We start from the raw sequence: 21,759 nt of genomic DNA on the forward strand, positions 1-21,759 counted from the left end.
AGAATTCTACCCTAACACATAACGCAACAGACACCTAAGGTTCAAGGGTTGTTTCTAACTACGCCCGCGTGCATGTGTATGAATTCAGGTTGCGGTTGAGGCTCCTGCTCTCAGCTCCCAGCCAGGACAACTGACCTCAGACTTTTTCCGCCCTCCCTAATCTTGGCTGGCCAGAGCCTAGCTCTTCCCAGAAGTAGCTCAGCTTCCCCATCCTCCACCACAAGCTTCCGGACCCTGGGGATAAAACGGGCCTGGAGAGTCTTGGGAGCCACTGGCCAGCTAAGCCCCAGCCCCGACTGCCCTTGCACGCTCGGCTTCTGCGGCACCTGCTGGACATGAGCGTCGGAGCGCGTTCCCGCGCCCCCAGCCCCTGGCGGGGCGCCCGGCTGCTGCTCCTGGGGCTGCTGCTCCTGCCAGCTGGGGTCGCCCTCCGCACAGGTGGGGGCTGAATAAGGCGTCCGGGGGACACGCGGAAGCAGAGCGGGAGAGTCGGGGAACCCCTAGGCCTGGGGCAGAATCTTGCATCTTTCGAGTTCTCGCTAGGTGTGCGGGCGCTGTGCCAAGCGCTGCCGCCGGGTGCGCTTCACCATCTGGTCAATAACGCTTCTCTGAGGGAGGTAGGATTTGTGGGGGAGGAAATGAAAGCCAAACGCAGTGAGAAAGATCCCTAAGGTAAGTATGGGGGTTCCCGGAGTCACCACTCTCTCTTTCACTGCCGTTTCCCGGACCCAACCCCCAGTGGACCTGGAAGGAGGAGATGAGGACCTGCGCTGCGTGTGTATGAAGACCACCTCCCTAGTCCGTCCCAGGCACATCAGCAGCCTGGAAGTGATCGGTGTCTCAGGCCACTGCCCCACCCCCCAGATGATGTGAGTCCTGCCACTTGCTTCTCGGCGCCCGCCCACCTCCCTCTGCCTCCTCTGCCTCCTCTGCCTTCCCTTCCCCGCCTCCGCGTACCCCTCACCCCGCACCCCCCGCCTCCGCGCCCCCTTCACCCCGCCCCCCCCGCCTCCGCGCCCCCTTCACCCCTCGTCTAATCCCAAGTTCAAACCAACCCCTGAAAGGTGCGTCTCTTCCCTCCCCGCAGAGCTTCGCTGAAGGATGGGAGGAAAATATGCCTGGACCCGAATGCCCCCCTGTACAAGAAAATAATCAGAAAGCTTTTGAAGAGCTAGCTACTTAGCTGCCTGACTCTGTACCCTTTCGACAGAGCATGTTTTTTGTTTTTGTTTTTTCATTTGCAACCTAACTGTGGAAGAATCTTCTGATGGTTTTATGATCTTTCAAATTCTAAATAAATACAATAAATCGACTTGCGGTATAGTCAAACTATTTCTTAATAGAGCAAAGAAATAGCGTCCTCACGTCACAGTTTCATTTTAAAAAATCTCCAGAATTTTAAGCAAAAATAAATTTGAAGGAAAGTTTGGCTTAATAAAGACTGCTTCACTTGGTGTTATGCGTTGGCTGATACATATTTACATAACTGCGTTACTTCATTTATTTACATATTAATGTTATAATTAGCTTTGCCAGTAAATATTAATCACTTAACCGTTATTGGCTTTTTAAATCAAAGAAAGACAATTATCAGATGGTTTCACTCATGTGGAATATAAGAAACAGCACAGAGGATCATAGGGGAAGGGAGGGAAAACGGAATGGGAAGAAATCAGAGAGGCAGACAAACCATGAGAGACTCTTGAGTCTGGAAACAAACTGAGAGTTGCTAGAGGGGAGGTGGGTGGGGGGATGGGGTAACTGGGTGTGGATGGGCGTTAAGGAGGGCAGGTGATGTGATGAGCACTGGGTGTTATACGCAACTGATGAATTATTGAACACTCTACCTGAAACTAATAATGTACTATATGATGGCTAATTGAATTTAAATTAAAAAAATGTTGGGTAAAAAAAAAGTTACTGGCTTTTTATTTGTATTTTTATTTATTCTTTTAAAAGATTTTATTTATCTACTTGAGAGAGAGAGACAGAGCACAAGCAGGGGGAGTGGCAGGCAGAAGGAGAAGCAATCTCCTCCTGGAGCATGGAGTCCAAGGCTAGCTCGATCCCAGGACCCTGAGATCATGACCTGGGATCATGACCTGAGTGGAAGGCAGAGCTTAACTGCTTAACCGACTGAGCCACCCAGGCGCCCTGGTTACTGGCTTTTTAAAATAAATAAATAAACCAGATTCTGCTTTTATCCCCTTAAGATTTATACTCTACCCCAGTATTAGAAAAATTAATAAAAAGGAAACTAAGACTCTACACATATTAAGAGAAGTATTTGTATACTTTCCAGAAAATTACATACAAATATTTTACTCTTTTTTTTTTTTTTAAGACTTTATTTATTTGACAGAGAGAGACCCAGTGAGAGAGGGAACACAAGCAGGAGGAGTGGGAGAGGGAGAAGCAGGCTTCCGCTGAGCAGGGAGCCAGATCCCAGTGGGACTCGATCCCAGGACCCTGGGATCATGACCTGAGCTGAAGGCAGACACTTAACAACTAAGCCACACAGGCACCCCACAAATATTTTACTCTTAATTAGTGCTTTGATAACGTTGACATTTCACTAAGGTGAAATGTTAAAAAACAGTTGCTATACCCACATTACTACCTTTAGTGAATACCACATTTGGCAAACCTACAGAATTGGCTCTTATTCCATTCCATTTATATACCATGAGGGTTGCTCTAAGCCTGCAAATGTTCTGAATGGGCTTTTTTTTCCTTGGTAGTCTCACGTTAGGTAACACTTTATTTGCAGTCAACCACCGTTCCATGAATCCCTTAACATTAGAGAAATCAAAATTATATGTTAAACGGCTGTGGAAGGTAGGAGAGGTGCAAGGTTATACTTTCATTTATGCTTCAGGAAGACACTACTATAATTTGGGGAGAAAGGAGGGTGCTGCAAGATGGGCATGTTAGTTACCTATTGCTTCTGCAACAAAGTACCATGAATGCCATACCTTCAACAACACAGATTTATTATCTTCCGGTCCTGGAAGTCACAAGTCCAAAATGGGGCTTACAGGCTAAACTCAGGGTATTCTCAGAGCTGCATTTCTTCTGCAGGCTCTAGGGGAGAATCTGTCTCCTCGTCTTTCTTAGCTTCTAGAGGCCATCTGCAGTTCTGGGCTGGTGCCTTCTTCCTCCATCTCCAAACTACATCACTCCAACCTCTATTTCTGTTGTCACATTTCCTCTGTCTCCTCTGACCTTTCTACTTCTTATACCCTGCTTGTCTCTAAAAAAAAAAAAAAAAAAAAAAAAAGACCCTTTGTGATGACATTGGGCCCACTTGGATAGTCCAGGACAATCTTCTTATCTCAAAATCCTTAACACATGTGCAAAGTCCTTTTATTTTCTTGCCATATAAGGTAACATTTTCACACGTTCCAGGGAAATTTCTGGGAAAGGGTGGCACTATTCAGCCTACCATTGTGGGCAAGGATGTAGAATCTGGTTGAGGCAGGAGAACACTACAGACCCTTGCTTGTGATTTCATGTCATTTCAACCTAGTGCAACCATATATAGAGGTAGGATTGGTCTGCTGAGGGAAAATGGGGATTGAAACAATTCATTCTCCTTGGGGGTGGGGGAGGGCCTCTGAGATGACAAACTATTTAAGTAAATGCTATTTATAGAGGCTTTGGAAGTGCTAAAGTATCATCTAAATTTCCACACCCACTTTGCATGATGGGTAATATTATTCCCATTGCAAAGTTGAGGTAAGTCTCAGAAAGGTTCTGGAACCTCCCAAAGCCACCACTGGGTAGAAGCTGAGCAGATGCGTCTGACCCCCAACTCCCTGTATGCTGCCTTTCACCCAGGCCATTGGCCTGTTAGCTCATTCTTCAGAAAGGAACTGTCCCATGAATAGCCCTTGGAGGTGGAATAGGAATGAGCTGGGGGTGGGGATGGGGCGCAAATGGAAGAATGGAACTGCCATGAGGTGAAAAATGAGTAGAAAGACACAAGACCATTAACTCCTCAGCATGACTGCAGGGCAGTTTATCATTTGGCAGAGCTGAGGTGTCTATGGGGAGCAAACGATGGTCTTCCAACTAGTTTTCACCCATTTGGTGTTTTTCACCTTCAGTTCACCATATGAAGGTCACCTGAATTCTCTTTCCAAAAATACAGATACTTCCTTGCCTAAAACCTTCAAGATTCAAAATCCCTTAGCATGGCGCCCAATGCCGGGCAACACTCACTTCCTCTCTGTGCCTGAGTCTCCTCATCTGTGAAGTGAGAACAGTATGAGCGCCTACTTCATTGGTGTCCATGAGGACTTAAATAGATGACATAGGCAAAACGCTTAGCATTGTTCCTCCTGCAAAGACAGTGCTTAAGAAATAGCAACCATAATTATTACTGTTGCTCTCAATATTGCTGTCAGGACCCCATCCCAGCCAGTCCAGAGTGCAGACTAAGGCATTTAACAGAGTGACTCTTGGTGCGAAGTAGCAAAATATTGGTGCAATAGGAATAAAAGTTCCTTAAATTGCATGAACTTTGGGAGACAAAACATTGGAAGTGGAGTGTGGGTGGTAAGATTGTTTTTTTCTTTGCTTACTTTCCTTTTATGGCCCGCCTCAAACAACCTACTTAGAGTCCATAATCTAGATCTAGGTGTGACTCAAATGGCCCAAGTGCATTTTGCAAAAGTCTACCCATGCTGATGCTTTGCAAATCCTTCCTTCAAAATTGCCGGAGAAGACTTTCAAGTGGCCGCCTTTATCAGCAATGGCTTTGGGAGAAAACTTTCTTGCCAAAGGAAAGCCCAAATCAGACAGTGACTTGTTGCAACTTCCGGCTTTTAGAACATTTATGGAGTGATAAAGTTTGAATGTACTTACATTATCTTTTTCCCTGCAAAAAATGTCCACACACTAATCACTAACTGCATAGTCATGGACTTTATCAACAAAACAAAACCACCAAAGGATATTTTGCTCTTGGAAGTCATTCTGCATTTTTTCTAAGTATTGCTTTTTTTTCCCCTTGGGAGGCCTTTGTGGTAAAAACAGTTTCCTCCTCATTGCATAGATCATTGAGGGTTTAGTGGGCTTAAAAGATACATTCAAGTGTTTTGTGATTGTAAAAACAAGGAACATATGCTCATTATGGATAACATGGAAAACACAGTGGAAAATATAAGGAAAAATTTTAAAATGACTGTAAGTTTGCCACTCAAAAATATTCTGTTTTTTCAAAATATTAGTTATTGGATATTGGTCGTAAGGTGAACTGCTAATTTTCAATAAATTATCACTGTAATTACAGGAAATTAAAGGAAACAGTAACTACTTCATTGTTAGGGAGCATTCCTGTCCCAATTTTGCAGGTAGCAAACCAAGTCCTGGGGTAATAAAATAAGTTATTCCTTGGTCAGAGAAAGAATGTTACTCAGGGGATCAAGCATTCACTTGTACATTTATAGGTCTTGTGCATATATGTATTCACAGTGTGTGTGTTTACGTATTTATACACACCGCTAGAACAAGTTCACAATACAATATTTGTTTTGTTCAGTGTGTTTTGATATTTTATTTTCTATACTATCCTACTTTATCCACTTTTTAGAAAATGTTGGCCACAAGCCTGTGAAGTATTTCATAACCCAATAATGGATCATAACTTATAGTTTTAAAACTTTGCTGTAGTTCTTTGATTAAAGATTTGAGTTTTCACATTTCGTGTTGGAGGCCATACTCCAGAATAGTGCTTCTCAAGATACTCGGAGAGTCAGGGACAGGATGCTCAGGACCAGCTGGATAGTTAAATCTCCTTGCCTGAGGTTCGTTTTCAATCTCAATCTGCAGGACTGACCTGGGGTTGGAATCTTTGGGAACCGCAGGAGGAGCCAGCTTTTGAGGGGAAGATATAACACCAAACAGGGACTTGTCTGCACACTGTTGAGATTCTCTGCCTTTTTCAGCTTGGGGCTCCCACTTAGACTCACTGCCCATTCAGGTTCATTCACGCACATCCTGTCTGGGTCCTAATGTAAACTGAATCGAGGGCAGAAAACATTGCTTTCTAGGGTGCTTGGAAAAAGTAAACACATTCAGTACATTCAATTGGTGGTTTTATAGCTATTTCTTCTTCCCTTACAGTTTTTCTCCTTATCCCTTGAGTAGCTGGCTTTAGCCCAGTGGGCTTTCGATAAGGCAATCTTGGGTTACAGAGTTTTGACTCTGTGTGACCTGAGTTCCCTAGTTTCCTCATCTGAAAAACCAGGGCAATAAAATCCACTTCACAGCTTGCTGGAAAAGGGTAAATCTCACTAAGAACAGGACCCAGCATGGGTCTGACTCAGAACTGGAAAGTAATGACTAAAAGTTACTTTTCTTCTCTTTCTTTGGGAGTTTTACCCCCAAAGCACATATCATTTCCTAACAACAGTGGCCAGCCACATCCTTGAGCTAATGAGTGAGCATTAAGATACAAGTTGTATTTTTCCATTCACGGTAACAACTAAAAGAAAATCAAATAACAAAACCACAGTGTTTATCACACAGCGTATCTATAAAATATTTGGGAGATCTGGTGGTTGGAGGCCTGGCATAACTGTTTATCTAGTAAAGAAAACAAGGACAAGAAATAAACTTTGGATGTAACCTTGTGAAATATTTATGTCTTTGCTGAGGCAGAGCCATGGGAATTATGCTATTATTAGGCAGTGTTGTGATGAGAGGTAGTAAATCTTGACGGCAGAGTAGTCATCAAGCAGATTGGAGCAGTCAGCTCTTACTTATCAGCTGTGTTGGAGAATCGGTGAACTATTTTTGCAATAATTCTAGGGATGAAGACAGGATCAATTGGGGAAAAGGGGAATAAAGCAGTGTATATGTATCTCCAACAGAATAATCATTAGACTGCACTGTGATCATTTATCTGTTTCTTCCTTTAGATCAGGGAATAAGGGTCTTGCCTCTTCTCTTCATTCCCACTTCCAGAAAAATGCCTAATAGAGTGGGTGTTAAATAAATGTTGGTTGATGTTTATTAACTACATGAAGGGGAGCAGGAAGGTAGTTAGTACCATAATGCAATGGTACAGTTGGGGGCTGGACAAGGCACCTTGTCAAGAGAAAGTGGGTGGAACAGGAAGGACTCTATTTTCCCACACCTGCCTTTGTTAGGCTCAGAGATTTCACCAAATTATTCACAGACATTATAACACATTCACACCATTTACCCTCTCGATGATTTTTATGACTTTTTAGTTAGAGTCACATCTATAACTATTAGGGAAACTGCTAAGAGTTCCCCTCATCTGTCCATCCACAGCCTTCCAGCACACACAGATGTTATAATATGTACTCATTAAACATGATTTGACTGCAGATACTCACATTCGATGTGCAACATACACATATGTAAAGTACAGACAACCAAGCCATCCTTTCTCCACTTCTACCATAATCCCACCATATCTAATTGGATCTCATATTTCCTTAATGTCCTCAACTACTTCAGAAGTGTCAATCAACAAACTAGCTCAGTTGTACACCGATAGAGTCACCCCTTTGAAGGAAGTATCATGCAGAATCCTCTGCCTCCAAGATTACCTGAGTATATGGACAGAGTCTAGAAGGCAAAAATAAAAACAAAACATATCTGGCCAAAAAATTGGGAGATAATGAGTATTGGAAAATACTGTGGACAGCATGCTCAATATCTAGTTTTTAAGATGATTAACATTTCCTACTTGAAATCTGTATCTTTATGCTATGCATTTTCTTTTGCAGTTTATACATTCATTTTTGGCTTCCTAAATTTGGTTTCCATAATATGATAAGGTTATAAGGGTGTTGTCATCTCCAAGACAGCTTTCTTATGTGATTATTTCTAAGAAAAGTTTTCTCATTTCCTTATTCTTTTGCAATTTTGGCAATCCTGTATTTCTTCCTGTTACACTATATGATCATGATGCCATTGATTTAGTGAGTAGACAGTTCAGGAAACAATTTTAGAAAATGGAGATAAAAAGCAATTTATAAAACATTTTAAAATCCAATTAACCTCAAAAAAACTGACAAAAACTAATATATCAAATGGTTCTCGGTGTTAACTGAATGATTTTAAGTATTTGTAGACTGATTATATCATCAGATGATCATGCCGGGAACAGAAAACTAAATGATCCAGATCTTCCATTGCAGAAGAAAGCGGACAGGCTAAATAAATTTATGTTAGAAACTGAACTTTATCCAATTTCATCTCTCCTACTATAGCTATCACTGAACCTTACATACGGAGATGAACCAAAAATATATGGGGTAAATAGCTATTATCCATTCACTTCCTGCCCAGATCTTGCACCTTTAATTAGATGGACCTGCCCATATACCATGAGGCAGATGGCCCATAAAGGCCAAACATAACTATCCAGTTCCATTTGTGGCAGTCAAACTGGACTTCCTTTGCTTAATTCCTGATATCGTTCGGGTGCTCGGGCTTTGAATATATTTGTAGGTCCTACTTGTGTTCTTTGGACATGTTGGCAGACCATTGCCTCAGAACTTTCTAGAGACTTTAGTTCAGACTCATTTCTCTGGCTGCCTCAGGTACGATACTCTTCCTCAACTCTTTCACTGTAATTCAAATTCTGGCTCATCTGCGTTCACCTATGTCCCCAGAAAGGTTGATGCTGAGTGGTCAAAATAGGCAAATGGAAGGAAATCTAGGCTGTTCCCAGTCCTTCAAGGATGATTGCCTGATGTTCCGACCTCAGGACACATTTGTTACATACAACAGTGGCCTGGAACCATTTATTCATGCATTGTCTCAACAAACATTGGTTGAATGCTTTGTATGGATGATACTTGTACTGGAGATGGGGACGCAAAAAGAAATGAGATATGATAGCTTCTTTTCAGAGTGGGAGTATGTAAACCAGTGGTTCCCAACAACACGATCTGTAGCCAAAGGGCCAACCCTTGTTATGAACTTTCTGATGGAAGTGGCGTTTGAAATAGCTCCTGAGCCATGGAGGCCAGGCCATGCCTATCTGCCTGCTCTATCTCTCTGGACTCCCTGCTTCAATGGTAAACTCCAACTTAAAAAATCAACTGTTTACTTTTGTAGTTGTGTCATACCACACTGCTTCCAGCTTCCATGCCTTCGCTTATTTGGTCCTCCTTTTCTGGAATGGGTTCCCTACTCACTCACCTTAAATGGCACCGTCCTCCAAAATGTTTTCTCTGATAGCTCCCACCCTTCCAAGAAAGGGAATCAGATGCCCCCTTTCTCTAAGTGCCTATAAAGCTCTGTGCTTTGGGGCACCTGGGTGGCTCAGTTGGTTGAGAGATCGAGCCTAGCACTTGGTGCAGAGTCTGCTTGAGATTCTCTGTCTCCCTCTCCTCTGCCTCTCCTCCTGCTCTCCCTCTCTCTCAAAATAAATAAATAGCACCTTAAAAAAAAAAAAAAGAAAAAGCTCTACGCATTGCTAAGTATCATGGACCTCCAGACAACTCCATATCTTTTTTTTCTTACTCCTATAGATTGTGAGTTTGGTGTGACAGAAAATGTCTTTTCCCTCTGTGTAGCTTAATTTATTTCTTAGCTTATAAGTAGTAGATAAATGTTGAAGGAATGAATGGATAAGTGGGTTAGAAATAGAGAAGTAGAGCTACTTGTGTTGGCAAGTTATCTCTAGCAGAAATGTGGAAGATGAAAGGTATTGAGCCAGACTATTCACTGGTAAGAAACAGACATCTAATTTAAATGGCATGAAAGAAAGAAAGAAAGAAAGAAAGAGAGAGAGAAAGAAAGAAAGAGAGAAAGAAAGAAAGAAAGAAAGAAAGAAAGAAAGAAAGAAAGAAAGAAAGAAAGAAAGAAAGAAAGAAAGAGAAAGAAAGAAAGAAGAAAGAGAAAAAGAAAGAAAAGAAGGAAGGGAGGGAGGGAGGAAGGAAGGAAGGAAGGAAGGAAGGGAGGGAGGGAGGGAGAATTTGTTGGCTGACATAGCATCCATGAATAAATCAGAGCCACCTGGAGGACATGGGTACCCAAACAATGTCCTTTGTAATTTTTTCCCATTTCATGTGCTTTCCTCTGGGCCAGCTTCATTCTCAGGCAGACTCTCCCCAAGCACTGGCTCACCTCTGGATCCCCTTTTACCAGTTTAGCAGCCCTAGGAAGAATTAAGAACTTATTTTTCAATTGTTTCACTAAAAATTCTAGGGGCTGTTTCTCATTTGAACAGGCTTAGGTCACTTGTCCATCTCTGAATCAACCAGTGGGCCTGGAGGGTGGGCCAAGAAATAGTTCATCCCCCTCAACTTCATGGACTGAGAGGGGGCAAATCTAGGATGTGTTACCAGGAAAAGGAGAAAGGGGAGCCCAACATGCCATTTCTGAGGAGACCCGATAGAGAGGCTGACCTATTCCTGGTACACCCTAATGCCTTTGGCCTGTAGGGCGGATGAGTTCAGAAATTTAGTGTCATGTTCAGACATCTTCACTCTTCCCCCATCAGAGCCTGAGTCATTACCTCAGAAGAGATCATTTGGGGCGAGCTAGGAGTAGAGCAGAGCTACTCTGCCCTTTCCTGCTTGCCAACCAGCACAGGTAGTTCTCAGGCTGGAGCAGTGTTTCAGCCTTGGTGCCCCCCACAAAGCAGAACCTGAGTCATCAGCCTGCCACACAGGGTGATTTATTTGGGGGAAATGTTCCCAAGGTTGGGACTGAAGAACTGGGAAGAGTGAAATAGAGTGTAGGCATCTGGGGTTTAGCCCTCCTAGGGCTCCTGTGAGAAGCCATGCAGAATATCTGCCTAAAACATGACAGAGGAGGAAATAGTTATCATTGCCTCTTCTTCCTTATTGGCAAGAGATTTTCCACCGCAGTGACGGAGAAACTTTGGGGCAGGAAGTCACCTGGTGCGGCCGAGGGGAGGAGGTGTAAGTTTACACCTGCGTGCGCTTGGTTGCTGCTGCTGTCATGACCAGGGCAAAGCAGTGAGCCCAGAGGCTGTGAACGTCCTGGATTTTATTAATTGTCAATTCCGAAAGATTTATAATAATTACAGGGGGCAAATGGAATTTAACCACCAAAGCATCCCTTTTAAAAAGGCTCTTCCATTTCCTTAGGAGTTGTTGCTTCTACTGGCTTAAAGAATGTGCATAAAAAGTTGGTGTTCAGGGGCGTCTGGGTGGTTCAGTTGGTTGGGCGACTGCCTTTGGCTCAGGCCATGATCCCAGAGTCCCGGGATCGAGTCCCGCATGGGGATCCCTGCTCAGTGCGGAGTCTGCTTCTCCCTCTGACCCTCTCCCCTCTTTTTTTTTTATTTAAGATTTTATTTATTTATTTGACAGAGAGGGACACAGCCAGAGAGGTAACACAAGCAGGGGGAGTGGGAGAGGGAGAAAGCAGGCTTCCCCCGGAGCAGGGAGCCTGATGCGGGGCTCAAACCCAGGATCCTGGGATCATGACCTGACCCGAAGGCGGACGCTTATCGACTGAGCCACCCAGGTGCCCCAGATCCTCTCCGCTCTTAAGCTCTCTCTCGCTCTCTCAAATAAATAAATAAAATCTTAAAAAACAAAAACAAACAAACAAAAAATCTTGGTGTTTAACTCTTGCAGAAGTAATCAGCTTGGAGAGGTACATGTTCAAACAAGAGATTGAACTTGTTTATTGTAATAGGCTACAGCAGTCCTGTGCTTATAAACATTTCTGCATTTTGGTTGAGAAAGATTTCATGGATTTAAGTGGCATATTAAAGAAAAAATAACGAACAACAAGAAACCTTTCCTTTTTACTTCATTTCCAAAAAACAAGAGATGTGAAGTCCTTCCTGGAAGTCAAATTCTATACAATCTGCAAGTGTTAACTGCTTCTTAACGTGCTTCATGTGGTCCCATTTTTTGGCAGCTTCTGTAGATAAGTTGGAGTTCTGATCTCCCTGAACACCCTCATTTACGTCAGTTTTGGGTTGGGTCTAGAGATCATTACAGCAAACGCTTTCTGTTTTTCTTTAATTACATGAAATTGAGAGATTTGCACAGCATGATTGGTGCTGAAGTCAAACTCTTTAAGCCTATAAAACATGATGAAGTGTCCAAACTGGAGCAGCGGATAGTTCAGATTTTCGTACCTGAGCAAATATGAACTCAACAAAAATTCATTTTTTTTTTTTCTAGGAAGCTAACAGTAAAGCATGCACGCCCACTGATTTCATTTGGGTGGTATTCTAAATGGATTTAGAAAGAGCAACTTTTTAAAAAACAACCTTTTTATTTTGAAGTAATTTTAAATTGACAAAATTGGTAAAAATAGTAGTTTCCTGTACTCTTCACTCAGTTTCCCCTTTTGCAAACACTTTACCTTAACAGAGTACTCTTGCCAAAGCGAAGAAACCAACATTGGCACATTCTTATTAATGAAAACTCCAGACTCCCCCGGACTTCACCAGGTTTTCCACTCACTGTCCTTTCTGGTCCAGACTCATCTCAGGTTACCATACTGTTCATTGTCACCTCTCATACTTCCCTCTGAATTATGACCGTTTCTGAGTCTTTCCTTATTTTTCATGACCTTGACATTTTTGAAGAGTTCTAGTCAGCTATTTGATATTCCTCAATTTAAGTTTGAAGGATGTTTTTTTCATGGTTAGCCTAGAGTTATGAACTTTTGGGGAAAATACCAAAGAGTTGAAGTGCTCCTTTCATCACATTATATCAGGAGGCACATGATATCCACTTAACACCACATTACACCATTAACCTTCATCCTTTAGTTAAGGGGATGTTTGTCAGATTTCTGCATGGTCAAGTGACTAGTTTCTCAGAATTGGACAATTTAAGAAAATACAACAAGCTATATGAACAAGTTACAACAGGAGAGTTATGCTGTAGAGTGAAACAAAACTATGCAGCTATAAGATTGTTTTGCTGTGTTTGAATATTAGAAAAATTCAGCTAGGAGAGTAACAAAGTTTTTTAATTTTTATTATTTTTATTTATTATTATTATTATTATTTTTATATTTAGAGAGAGTGAGTGCATGGGTCAGGGGAAGGGCAGAGGGAGAGGGAGGAAAGAATCTTAAGCCTGGTCCAGGCACTGCACAGAGCCTGATGTGGGACTTGATCTCACCACCCTGAGATCATGACCTGAGCAGAAATCAAGAGTCTGATGCTTAACCGACTGAGCCACTCAGGTGTCCAAACAAAACAGATTTTTTTTTTAAAAAAAAATCACTCCTCTCTCGAAATTCTTAACCATATATCACAGAGCATCTTTATCGTAGCATAATGGTTAAAAGCCATTCTCTTTGAGTTTGAGTCCCAGGTTCAACATCTTGTGGTTTTGGGAAAGTTACTTCACCTCTCTTCACCTTAGTTTCTATATTTGTAAACTTAAAGCCCCATAAAGATAACCTTAAAGTTCCATATCTACTTCACAGGGTTGTTTGGAAGATTGAATGTGTTAATATTTGTAGAACTCTTAGAAGAACACCTGCAATTTGCACAAAATAAACATGCTGTGCCTTGGGGTGGGTGCACTGGCTTAGTAATTTGCTCATGGTATGTGGCAACTAAATAAAGGAAGTGGCCTGTTTCATATTTACTCAAAATCCTGTAAACTCTTCTTTGTTAGCTACTATGTTTGTTGAAGAAAACAGCGAATTTCAGTGATTTTCTTAAAGTTTGTTCTGTAGAACAAACAAAAGAGAGATTATAGAAAAAATCATCTCTTCATGCCTTTCTGATTCTATAAACTTCATAAAATGAGCCTGTTTTACATGTACAAGGAAAAAACAAAGCAACACATCTTTCAAATTTTAAAGAATATTTTTGGATTTTTGAGCCAGTTTCCCATCAAATCCCAGAAAACAATTTATAATGAGAGGAGAACCACACAGACTCAATTATTCATAAGCTAGTCACATATTTACAACTTTTTCTCACTTCTTACTGCTTAACACAAATTTTAATCTTTTAATTTCCCTCATTTTCCCTCTCAGGATCATACTGATAAAGGCTAGAATGTCTTTAAAGGCAGGCATTCATTTTGTAAATCTTTTCCAACCAATGAGTTGGAGAGTAGGTCAAACTTCTTTTATAGATGAAGTGATTGAAAATAGGACTACAGTGGGGCGCCTGCGTGGCTCAGTCCCTTAAGCATCTGCCTTCAGCTCAGGTCTTGGGATCCAGCCCTTCATGGGCTCCATGCTCAGCAGGGAGTCTGCTGCTCCCTCTCCCTCCGCTGCTCCCCCTACTTGTGCTCTCTCTCTCTGTGTCAAATAAATAAAAGAAATCTTACCAAAAAAAGAAAGAAAAAAGAAAGAAAGAAAGAAAAAGAAAATAAGACTACAAAATAAATCAGTGGTAGATCTCAACAGTAAAATTTTTTTAAAATCCTGTGTAAGGGTGTCTCCTAGTAGAGTACAGATGTGCCTTCCTAATACAGAAAATTTTAAATGTGAAGAGAAAAATTGGGGAGTGAACCTTTCTATTACAATTTTTTTTTTCTTTATGGAAGGATTTACAACAGGTTGAGTTTCTGTTTAAGCAATGCTGGGAAAAGCTATCTCACTTAACGAACATTTATAAAGCGCTTAATCTGTGCTGGCTCTCACAAATGTTGACTCATTTCTCATAATTACCTTGGGGTAGACAAAGAAATGTTTAACAACTTGCAGGTGAAAGGTGGCAACCGGAGGTAAGCAGTTTCGCTACTACGTGCAGGCTTATTCACTAAACTGGGCTGCCTGGAGCCTGGTTCCTAGATACCCACACCTTGGCCAGAAGCCATTGCTGTCTGCCCCCTCCACCTCCCGCTCCCCCTTCCACCTCCCCCGCCCCCCGCCCCCCCCCCCCCCCCCCCCCCCCCCCGGCCCCACGCTTCCCATCGCATTCCATGCCTCCAAGAGGTCTGAATCCACCCCGGAGAATTATTACACTTAAGCCCTCTATACCTAATACTGAATTAGTAAGAGTTCTCTAAAGCTTCTGGTGAAAAAATAGTAAAGGTGTCAGGTTCAAAGATTGAAATTCCTAGTCAGAAAACAGAGACATGTCATTGTTGCTAGAGAAAGGGGGACGAACACTGAAGGCCCCATAGTAAATGGAACGGGATTTTGAGCGTGATTGGCGGTTCGTGCTTCATCCGCACACAACAGGACCAAGGGTGTTACACAGTAGGTACCCACTCTCTGGGGACCATGTGCTATTTTGTCCAGGGATGGACCAGAAAGGGAGAACTCCGCGAGCCTGCGGGACTAGCCCCTCTGCAGCTTCAGACTGGCCGCCGGTCCGGTATTTCATAGATCAAATCTGAATCCCTCCTGCATTTGGAAAAGGAGATCTCCCCGGAATTCGGGGAGTTCCAATATTTCAGAGGGAGGAAGGCAGTGCAGCAGGATACAGAAAAAAGAGATCATGTTATGGTCCTCAACTCTCACTTAAAAAATCAACACTGGAATCCACTTTAGACACTGATCCTTATTCCCACCAAATGGAAAACATGACCAAGATGATCTAAGTGTGAGTTGAGAATACACAAGAGAAACAGCTTGAACATTCTTCTCTGGAATCTGAGAAGCTATTTTTGACAGACTTCATTTCAGGTGTATGGAATATGCAAAACGAAATTTAGAGACAGAATATATAGAAATAAAGGATAGACAGTTAAGCAAAATTTGCCCCCTCACCGTCCTTAATTCCCCCCAAAACTGATAACAAAAGAGACGTAACTCTCCCTCTGAAGCTGCGGTGCCACCCTTGTCGGGGGCTCAGAGATCCGCCCCCGGCTCCTGGCCGGGCCACCGGGGATCGCTGGGCGCCCACGGTGCTCCCTGCAGGCTGCAGCTGCAGCGTGACGGCCCCTCGCGCCTCCTTTGGGGATTCCGCAGGAAGGAGAAGGTCCCCAACTCGCAGGGACACGCGGGTGGCCGGGCGGGTCCCCCTTCACCGCGGGGGCGGGGCCGCGCTGTCCTTTCCGACCCCGAAGCGACCTGCGGTGCCGGGAATTTCCCCGGCCCCGGGGCTGCTCACTTCCCCGCGCCCACCAGGGATAAAAGCGGTTCTCCCGGCTCCGGGAGCCACAGAATCCGCTCCGCCAGCTCGCGCTCCAGCTCGCCAGCTCCAGGCCCCGCCGCCCCGACTCTCCGAGCTGAGCCCCATGGCCCGCGCCGCCACCGCCGCCGCACCCCGCGCTCTCCGGCTCCTCGGCGCCGCGCTGCTGCTCCTGCTGCTGGTCCCCGCCGGCCGCCGCGCCGCAGGTGAGACTCGGCGCCCCCAGCCCACGGGCGGGACGGGGCGGGGGGGGGGGTTGCTCTGGGCGCCCACCCCGGGGCCGTCCGCCAACCCGGTCTGTTCTCCCCGCAGGGGCGCCAGTGGTCGCCGAGCTGCGCTGCCAGTGCTTGCAGACCTCGCAGGGAATTCACCCCAAGAACATCCAGAGCGTCAAGGTGACGCCCCCGGCACCCCACTGCGCCCAAACCGAAGTCATGTAAGTGATGCCCCACACCGCTGTGGCTGCTCGCGTCCTTGTGGCCCCCACCGCCCCGATGCCCCCCGGCCCCCCGCCCAGCCCCACCTCCCGCCAACGCGGATTCTGCCTTCTCCCTGCAGAGCCACTCTCAAGAATGGGCAGGAGGTTTGCCTCAACCCCGAAGCCCCCATGGTCAAGAAAATCATCAACAAGATGCTAAACAAGTGAGTTGTGCTTTTTGTTCACACGTGGGACTAGAGTCATTGGTCACACATCCTGGCATGTGACTCAAGGACAATTATTATTATTATTAATTATTATTATTATTATTATCATCATCATCTAAAGCTTCAGTTAGGCCCCACAGGCCCCACCTGCATTCCTAAATAAAAGCAACCAAGAGCTTAGAGTTCTCTGCTGCACAACATAGGGAGTAGCCTTTTGATGCCAGGCGAGGGAAACTAGATTCAGAAAACTCTGGAACCTCGGGGTCAGGACAGGAGAAGAGTGCTGTGCAGGCAGATTCCCTGAGCAGCTATTAAGGATGACATTTTTCTCATTATTGGGCAGCTCCAACTGACCAGAGGAAGGAGGAAACTGATTGGTGGCTGAATACCTGAATCAGGCCCGCCCTTACAGGAACCCAAGAGGAATCATCCGTTCCCAATGCCACCTCCGCTGGGCCTAATATGTTTGAGCATCTCCTAGGAGAGTTCTTCTGTTTATTTATTTATTTATTGGTTGGTTGGTTTTCAAAGATTTCCATGTTAATATTTTATATATAAAATAATTAGGATGTAATTGAATCTATTTGTGCACTGTACCACTATTTTTATTGTTTATTTTATGTTAAACCCAACTTAGTTCAACCCTGATTCTTATCTAATTTGAAGGTAAAAGGCTTGCAAATATTCTCCAATCATTAAGTTAATACTTCTGAGGGGCCCACAGCATTGCCAGCCACTGTGACTGAGGCTGGGGCGAGAGGGGGGTTCAAGCAAATAGAGAGTGAGGTCATTGTCAGTTTGAGGAATATATGTGTACATCTATTTTTGTAATTGTTTGAAAGAATGTCAGCTATTATTTATTGAAATAATTTCACAGTATGTGGTCAACATTTCTCATGTTGAAGCTTTAGGAACTACAATGTTCTAAATATCCTTTGGACATTTTATGTCTTTCTTGTAAGGCATAATGCCTTGTTTAGTGTTAATTACGCAGTGTTTCTCTATGTCTTCTAACAGAGAGGTTCAAATATTCATTGTTGTTTTTGCAAAGAACTTGAAAATAAAGTACTTCAAAGTAAAAAAAAAAAATGTTTGTTTCATTTAGGGGAAAAAGGCTATCTGTACTGGACAAGCTGATGATTTACACCAGTATTTCTTGACCTTTTAAAAAAATTTTTCTTCCTGGACATTCAGTTTGCTACACAGAGAAATGGAACTATAATTTATGCTTAACTTTATCTGACGGTAGCTGTCACTCCCCTTGAGTTTCACAAACCCAAGAATGTGCTTTTCCAAAGTGTGGGCTTCCCTCGGCCCCTCAGTGTGAGAGTCACCGATATATATTGCTGTTTTTTGATAAGGAGCTCCTTTCCACCCTAATACTCAATCTTCTCTCCTCAAAAACACTTACATTCTTATAGTAATCTTAACAGGGACTCTCATTTTGTTGCTTTTGCTAAATGATTTTTCAGTTACTGACAATTTAATGAAGCTGGCAGTGAAATGGTGGTAAAGTAGATTTTTCCTTCAAAACTCAAATAATTTGTGTCACTCAGAGAAACACAAAGAGTGAGTGGCTGAGTACTTCACTTATGAAAAGATCTAATTGACATTTGGGTTCAATTTTCTAACCTTTATTTATTAGTAACAACACTCAGTTTAATGTTACTCCAATTCTTGATATCAAATTGTCAAATAGAATAGTTTTAAGATTTGAGTGCCTTAGTTCTCATCATTCCTGGCACAATTTTTCTGGAACCTGATAGATTGTCTAGCCTGAGAAAGTCCTTTGGAACTTGATATTCAACACTGCCCCGGGATGATACCAACACCAAGACAGAAACAAAATTTGTATGTAAAGAGAGGAAAGATCCCTATAATCTGAAACCGCACTCCAAACCTGAAAAGGAAGAATGTTTGTGGATGTGCGGAGTGTGCTTGTCCCTGAGTCGGGACTCATTCAGGAAATCCTGAGCCTTGGGTAAAAGCCTTCAGCAGAGGCAAGAAGTCAGGGCTGGCCCCCTCAATACTTGAGATCAGGTTCAAGTTTGCCCAAGCAGCTGGGTAAGTAAGGACTCCACGTAGCGAGAAACAACCTCTGTGAGCTTTTTTTCATAAAGTTAAAAATGGTAACCTCTTTATAACTCTAATGTTACTAGTTATCAATGAGATAAGAAGGAAGAAAATTTGTGAATGGTACAGAAGTAAGTAAATGTCAGCCATTCTAGCAGCTCCACAAAGTCCAGCATTCACTCCCTAACCTAACCCCAAGTCAAGGGACATTGGAAATTATTTATAAGGGGAACACCAAGGGCTCAGTCAAGCCCTCACACCTAAGAGAAGTCCTTACATTCAAACACTGGCTTGAGCTTGCTCTACTGGCCACTGAGCTCTTGTCAATAAGGAACATGCAGCATAGAAAGGAGAAAGGAGATGTTCTGTTCATGTGGTGGTTAAGGACATAGGTTTCAAAGAATCAGATAGACTTTGGATAAATTCCCAAAGTTCCAGCTCTATAGCTTGTTGACTGTGTGCTCTTGGGCATGTTTCTTGACTTCACCAGCCTCATTTCTCTGCTATAGAATGGAGATAATAACGTAATACACTTGCTGAAGTTTTAGCAGGGATTAAACTTTATCAATGGCTCCAGAAATCTGCCATTGGTCCTCAGGCCAATTCCATGGACATTGTCTCAGTGTCTGTCCTGGATCAAGTGGGTATGTACTATACTTTTCACACCATATGGCCCTGAGACTTGGCAAGTACAAGGCAGTCTCTTACGGAGAGTGTTAGGGCAGGAGATGGGACACAAGGGTGTGTGAGGTGGTGGTCATGAAGTGAAGTGGGGAAAGGTTATTGGGTGACACAGCCCAACTTCCAAAAGTCATCAGCAGGAAACAGCAATGGCAACACTGACTGAAGTTTCTTGAGCAATGTTACCAAAGGAGCTAAACCCAGAAAGGAGGAAATATGGCTGATCCTATTATGTCATTATGAGTCCTTCTTTTGAATGCTATTGAGATGTCCTCGCAGGATTTCCAGACATGACTGGAAAGACACTGGGGGATGGCGGAGGTAACAAACCTGTGATAGTATAATGGGGCAATCCAGAATAACAGGTGATACTGTTTCTCTTTTTTTTCTGACTACCCACACAAATAATAAGGGGAAGGTCTTATCTCATCTTCACCATTGATGCCCCACTCCGTATTTTCTTCACTTACCAATGACGTCCACAGTTGCTGTGGGACAGCATCTATCCTTGCTGACAACTTCCCAACTCAAGCTCCCCTATCCTTCTGATCCTCTTCCTGAGGGCTCTCTCCATTTGGGCGTGGGGAGGAGGGGAAAGGCAGAGAGAGTTTGTTTGGCTCAGAGGCAGGATGACCTGTGATTTAATGCCCTCAGAGGCCAGCTCATTGAGAGGCAGGAGTTAGTGGATGAATATTCTATTTTCCAGTCCCTTGGTTGGACAATTCTAGAAATTACACTATATGTGTGTGCGTGTGCACGTGCGTGTGGGTGTGTGTTTTAAGAGGAACTCTTTTCTACCTTGCTACTCAACTTTATCTCTTCAAAAACATTTACATTCTTATAGCTACCTTAACAAGGACTTTCATTTCATTGCTTTGCTAAATGACTTATTTATAAATATATTTATTATATATATGCTTTCCACCTCTCTCTTCATTATGTTCACATTTTCTGTTAAATCCTTGAGCATATTGGGGTGCCTGGGTGGCTTAGTCGGTTAAGCATCCGACTCTTGATTTTGAATTCAGGGTCATGGGATCCAGTCCCCATTGGGCTCTGCATTCAGTGGGGAGCTGGCTTGAGATTCTCTCTCTTTCCTGCTCCCCCACCAAGCTTTCTCTCTCTTTCTGTCTCTAAAATAAATAAATAAATTCTTAAAAAATATCCTTGAGCATATTTATAATAACTAGTTTAAAATCCTTGTCTATTAATTCTATCATCCTGTCCTTTTTATTTCTATTGACTGATCTCCACCCCCCCACACCCCATTATGGATCATGTTTTTCTTCCTGGCATATGTAGTAATTTTTTATTGGATGCAGGAAATTCTGAATCTTATGTTGTTGAGTGTCAAGATTTTGTTTTCTTCCTTTAGAATCTTGGTCTCTGTTATGGCAGCCTGTTAAGTTACCGGAGAATCAGCTTGATCTTTTTGTAGGCTTGTTTGGAAGATTTATTAGGATGATCTAGAGAGAGTTCTTTTCCCCAAGGTTTGTTTAGCTGTACTACTAAATCATGCCCTTTCTGTGTCTCTGCTGAATGCCCTGAGTGCTTACAACGTCCCTTCACTCTAAGAAGTCCAACCTCAAATATCTACCCACCCTATGTAGTCTAAGAATTGCTCAGCTTACAGATCTCTGGCCACTCTCTGCTTGACCCGGTGGACTTTCACCTTATGCATGTGACTTAGTATTGATCAGAGAGACCCAATGGAACCTCAATGAGGATTTCCAGAACTCTATTTTCCTCCGTGGATCTCTCCTTTCTGCAACCCTACTCCATAACTTGTAGTCACCTCAGTTTCCCTGCCCTCCAAGACCCAGAAATTCCAGCTTAACATCCACCTACCTGAATTCAATTCTCTGTCTCCTCAACTCAGCAAAATCACTGTGCTCTGCTTGGGATCTCCCTCCCTGCGCAATGATCCAGAATTGTTCCAGCAAAAAAACCAGGGTGATCATGAACCTGATCTTCTTTGTTTCCTTTTCTCAGGGATCCTAGTCTTCTGCTGCTTGTTATTCCAATGTCTAAAAGCAGTTGTTCAATGTTTTCCATCGCGTTTTCTAGTTGTTTATGGCAGGAGGTTAGGACTGTTCCCTTTTATTTCAATATGGCTGGAAATGAAAGTCTCAATGGGACAATTCTGAGGAATATTTTACAAGATTTCTCAGAGGCTCCATAGCAAGATTAATCTTATAGTGGTAGCCCATTTATTACATAGACCTTATTAGTGTTTTTTTCTTCCCTAGCCCACATTCCCCCATTCCCTCACTTGCTCTTTTTTTTTTTTTTTAAGATTTTATTTATTTATTTCAGAGAGA

At 43.1% G+C, this 21,759-nt stretch overlaps 2 protein-coding genes across 5 annotated transcripts in view; both read left to right on the forward strand.

Annotated features, from left to right (window-relative positions):
• Nucleotides 1-251: 251 nt before the first annotated feature.
• Nucleotides 252-1,312, forward strand: LOC118526650 (platelet factor 4-like). The gene is made up of 3 exons (XM_036078026.2): nt 252-438; nt 740-869; nt 1,088-1,312. The coding sequence occupies exons 1-3, from the start codon at nt 336-338 to the stop codon at nt 1,173-1,175; spliced, it is 321 nt and encodes a 106-aa protein (XP_035933919.2). The 5' UTR covers nt 252-335; the 3' UTR covers nt 1,176-1,312.
• Nucleotides 1,313-15,862: 14,550 nt separating this feature from the next.
• The window catches only part of LOC118526647 (growth-regulated alpha protein-like), a 65,442-nt gene continuing 59,545 nt past the window's right edge, over nt 15,863-21,759 (forward strand). For 3 of the 4 annotated variants that reach the window (XM_036078017.2, XM_036078020.2, XM_036078021.2), the window contains exons 1-3: nt 15,863-16,245; nt 16,352-16,475; nt 16,598-16,681. In XM_036078017.2, coding sequence (XP_035933910.1) covers nt 16,146-16,245; nt 16,352-16,475; nt 16,598-16,681 — 308 coding nt within the window. In that variant the 5' untranslated portion in view covers nt 15,863-16,145. Of the gene's footprint in view, nt 16,246-16,351; nt 16,476-16,597; nt 16,682-17,027; nt 17,762-21,759 lie in introns of those variants that run through there. The other variant, XM_036078022.2, reaches the window with a different exon arrangement.

Source organism: Halichoerus grypus, chromosome 3 (assembly GCF_964656455.1).
Source record: "Halichoerus grypus chromosome 3, mHalGry1.hap1.1, whole genome shotgun sequence".
In the NCBI taxonomy this organism is placed as follows: domain Eukaryota; kingdom Metazoa; phylum Chordata; class Mammalia; order Carnivora; family Phocidae; genus Halichoerus; species Halichoerus grypus.

Coding starts and splice junctions, on each gene's coding strand:
- LOC118526650 (XM_036078026.2), top strand. CDS start 336: ATGAGCGTCGGAGCGCGTTCCCGCGCCCCCAGCCCCTGGCGGGGCGCC. Junction 439..739: donor TGGGGTCGCCCTCCGCACAG/GTGGGGGCTGAA, acceptor CCCAACCCCCAG/TGGACCTGGAAGGAGGAGAT. Junction 870..1,087: donor TGCCCCACCCCCCAGATGAT/GTGAGTCCTGCC, acceptor CCCTCCCCGCAG/AGCTTCGCTGAAGGATGGGA.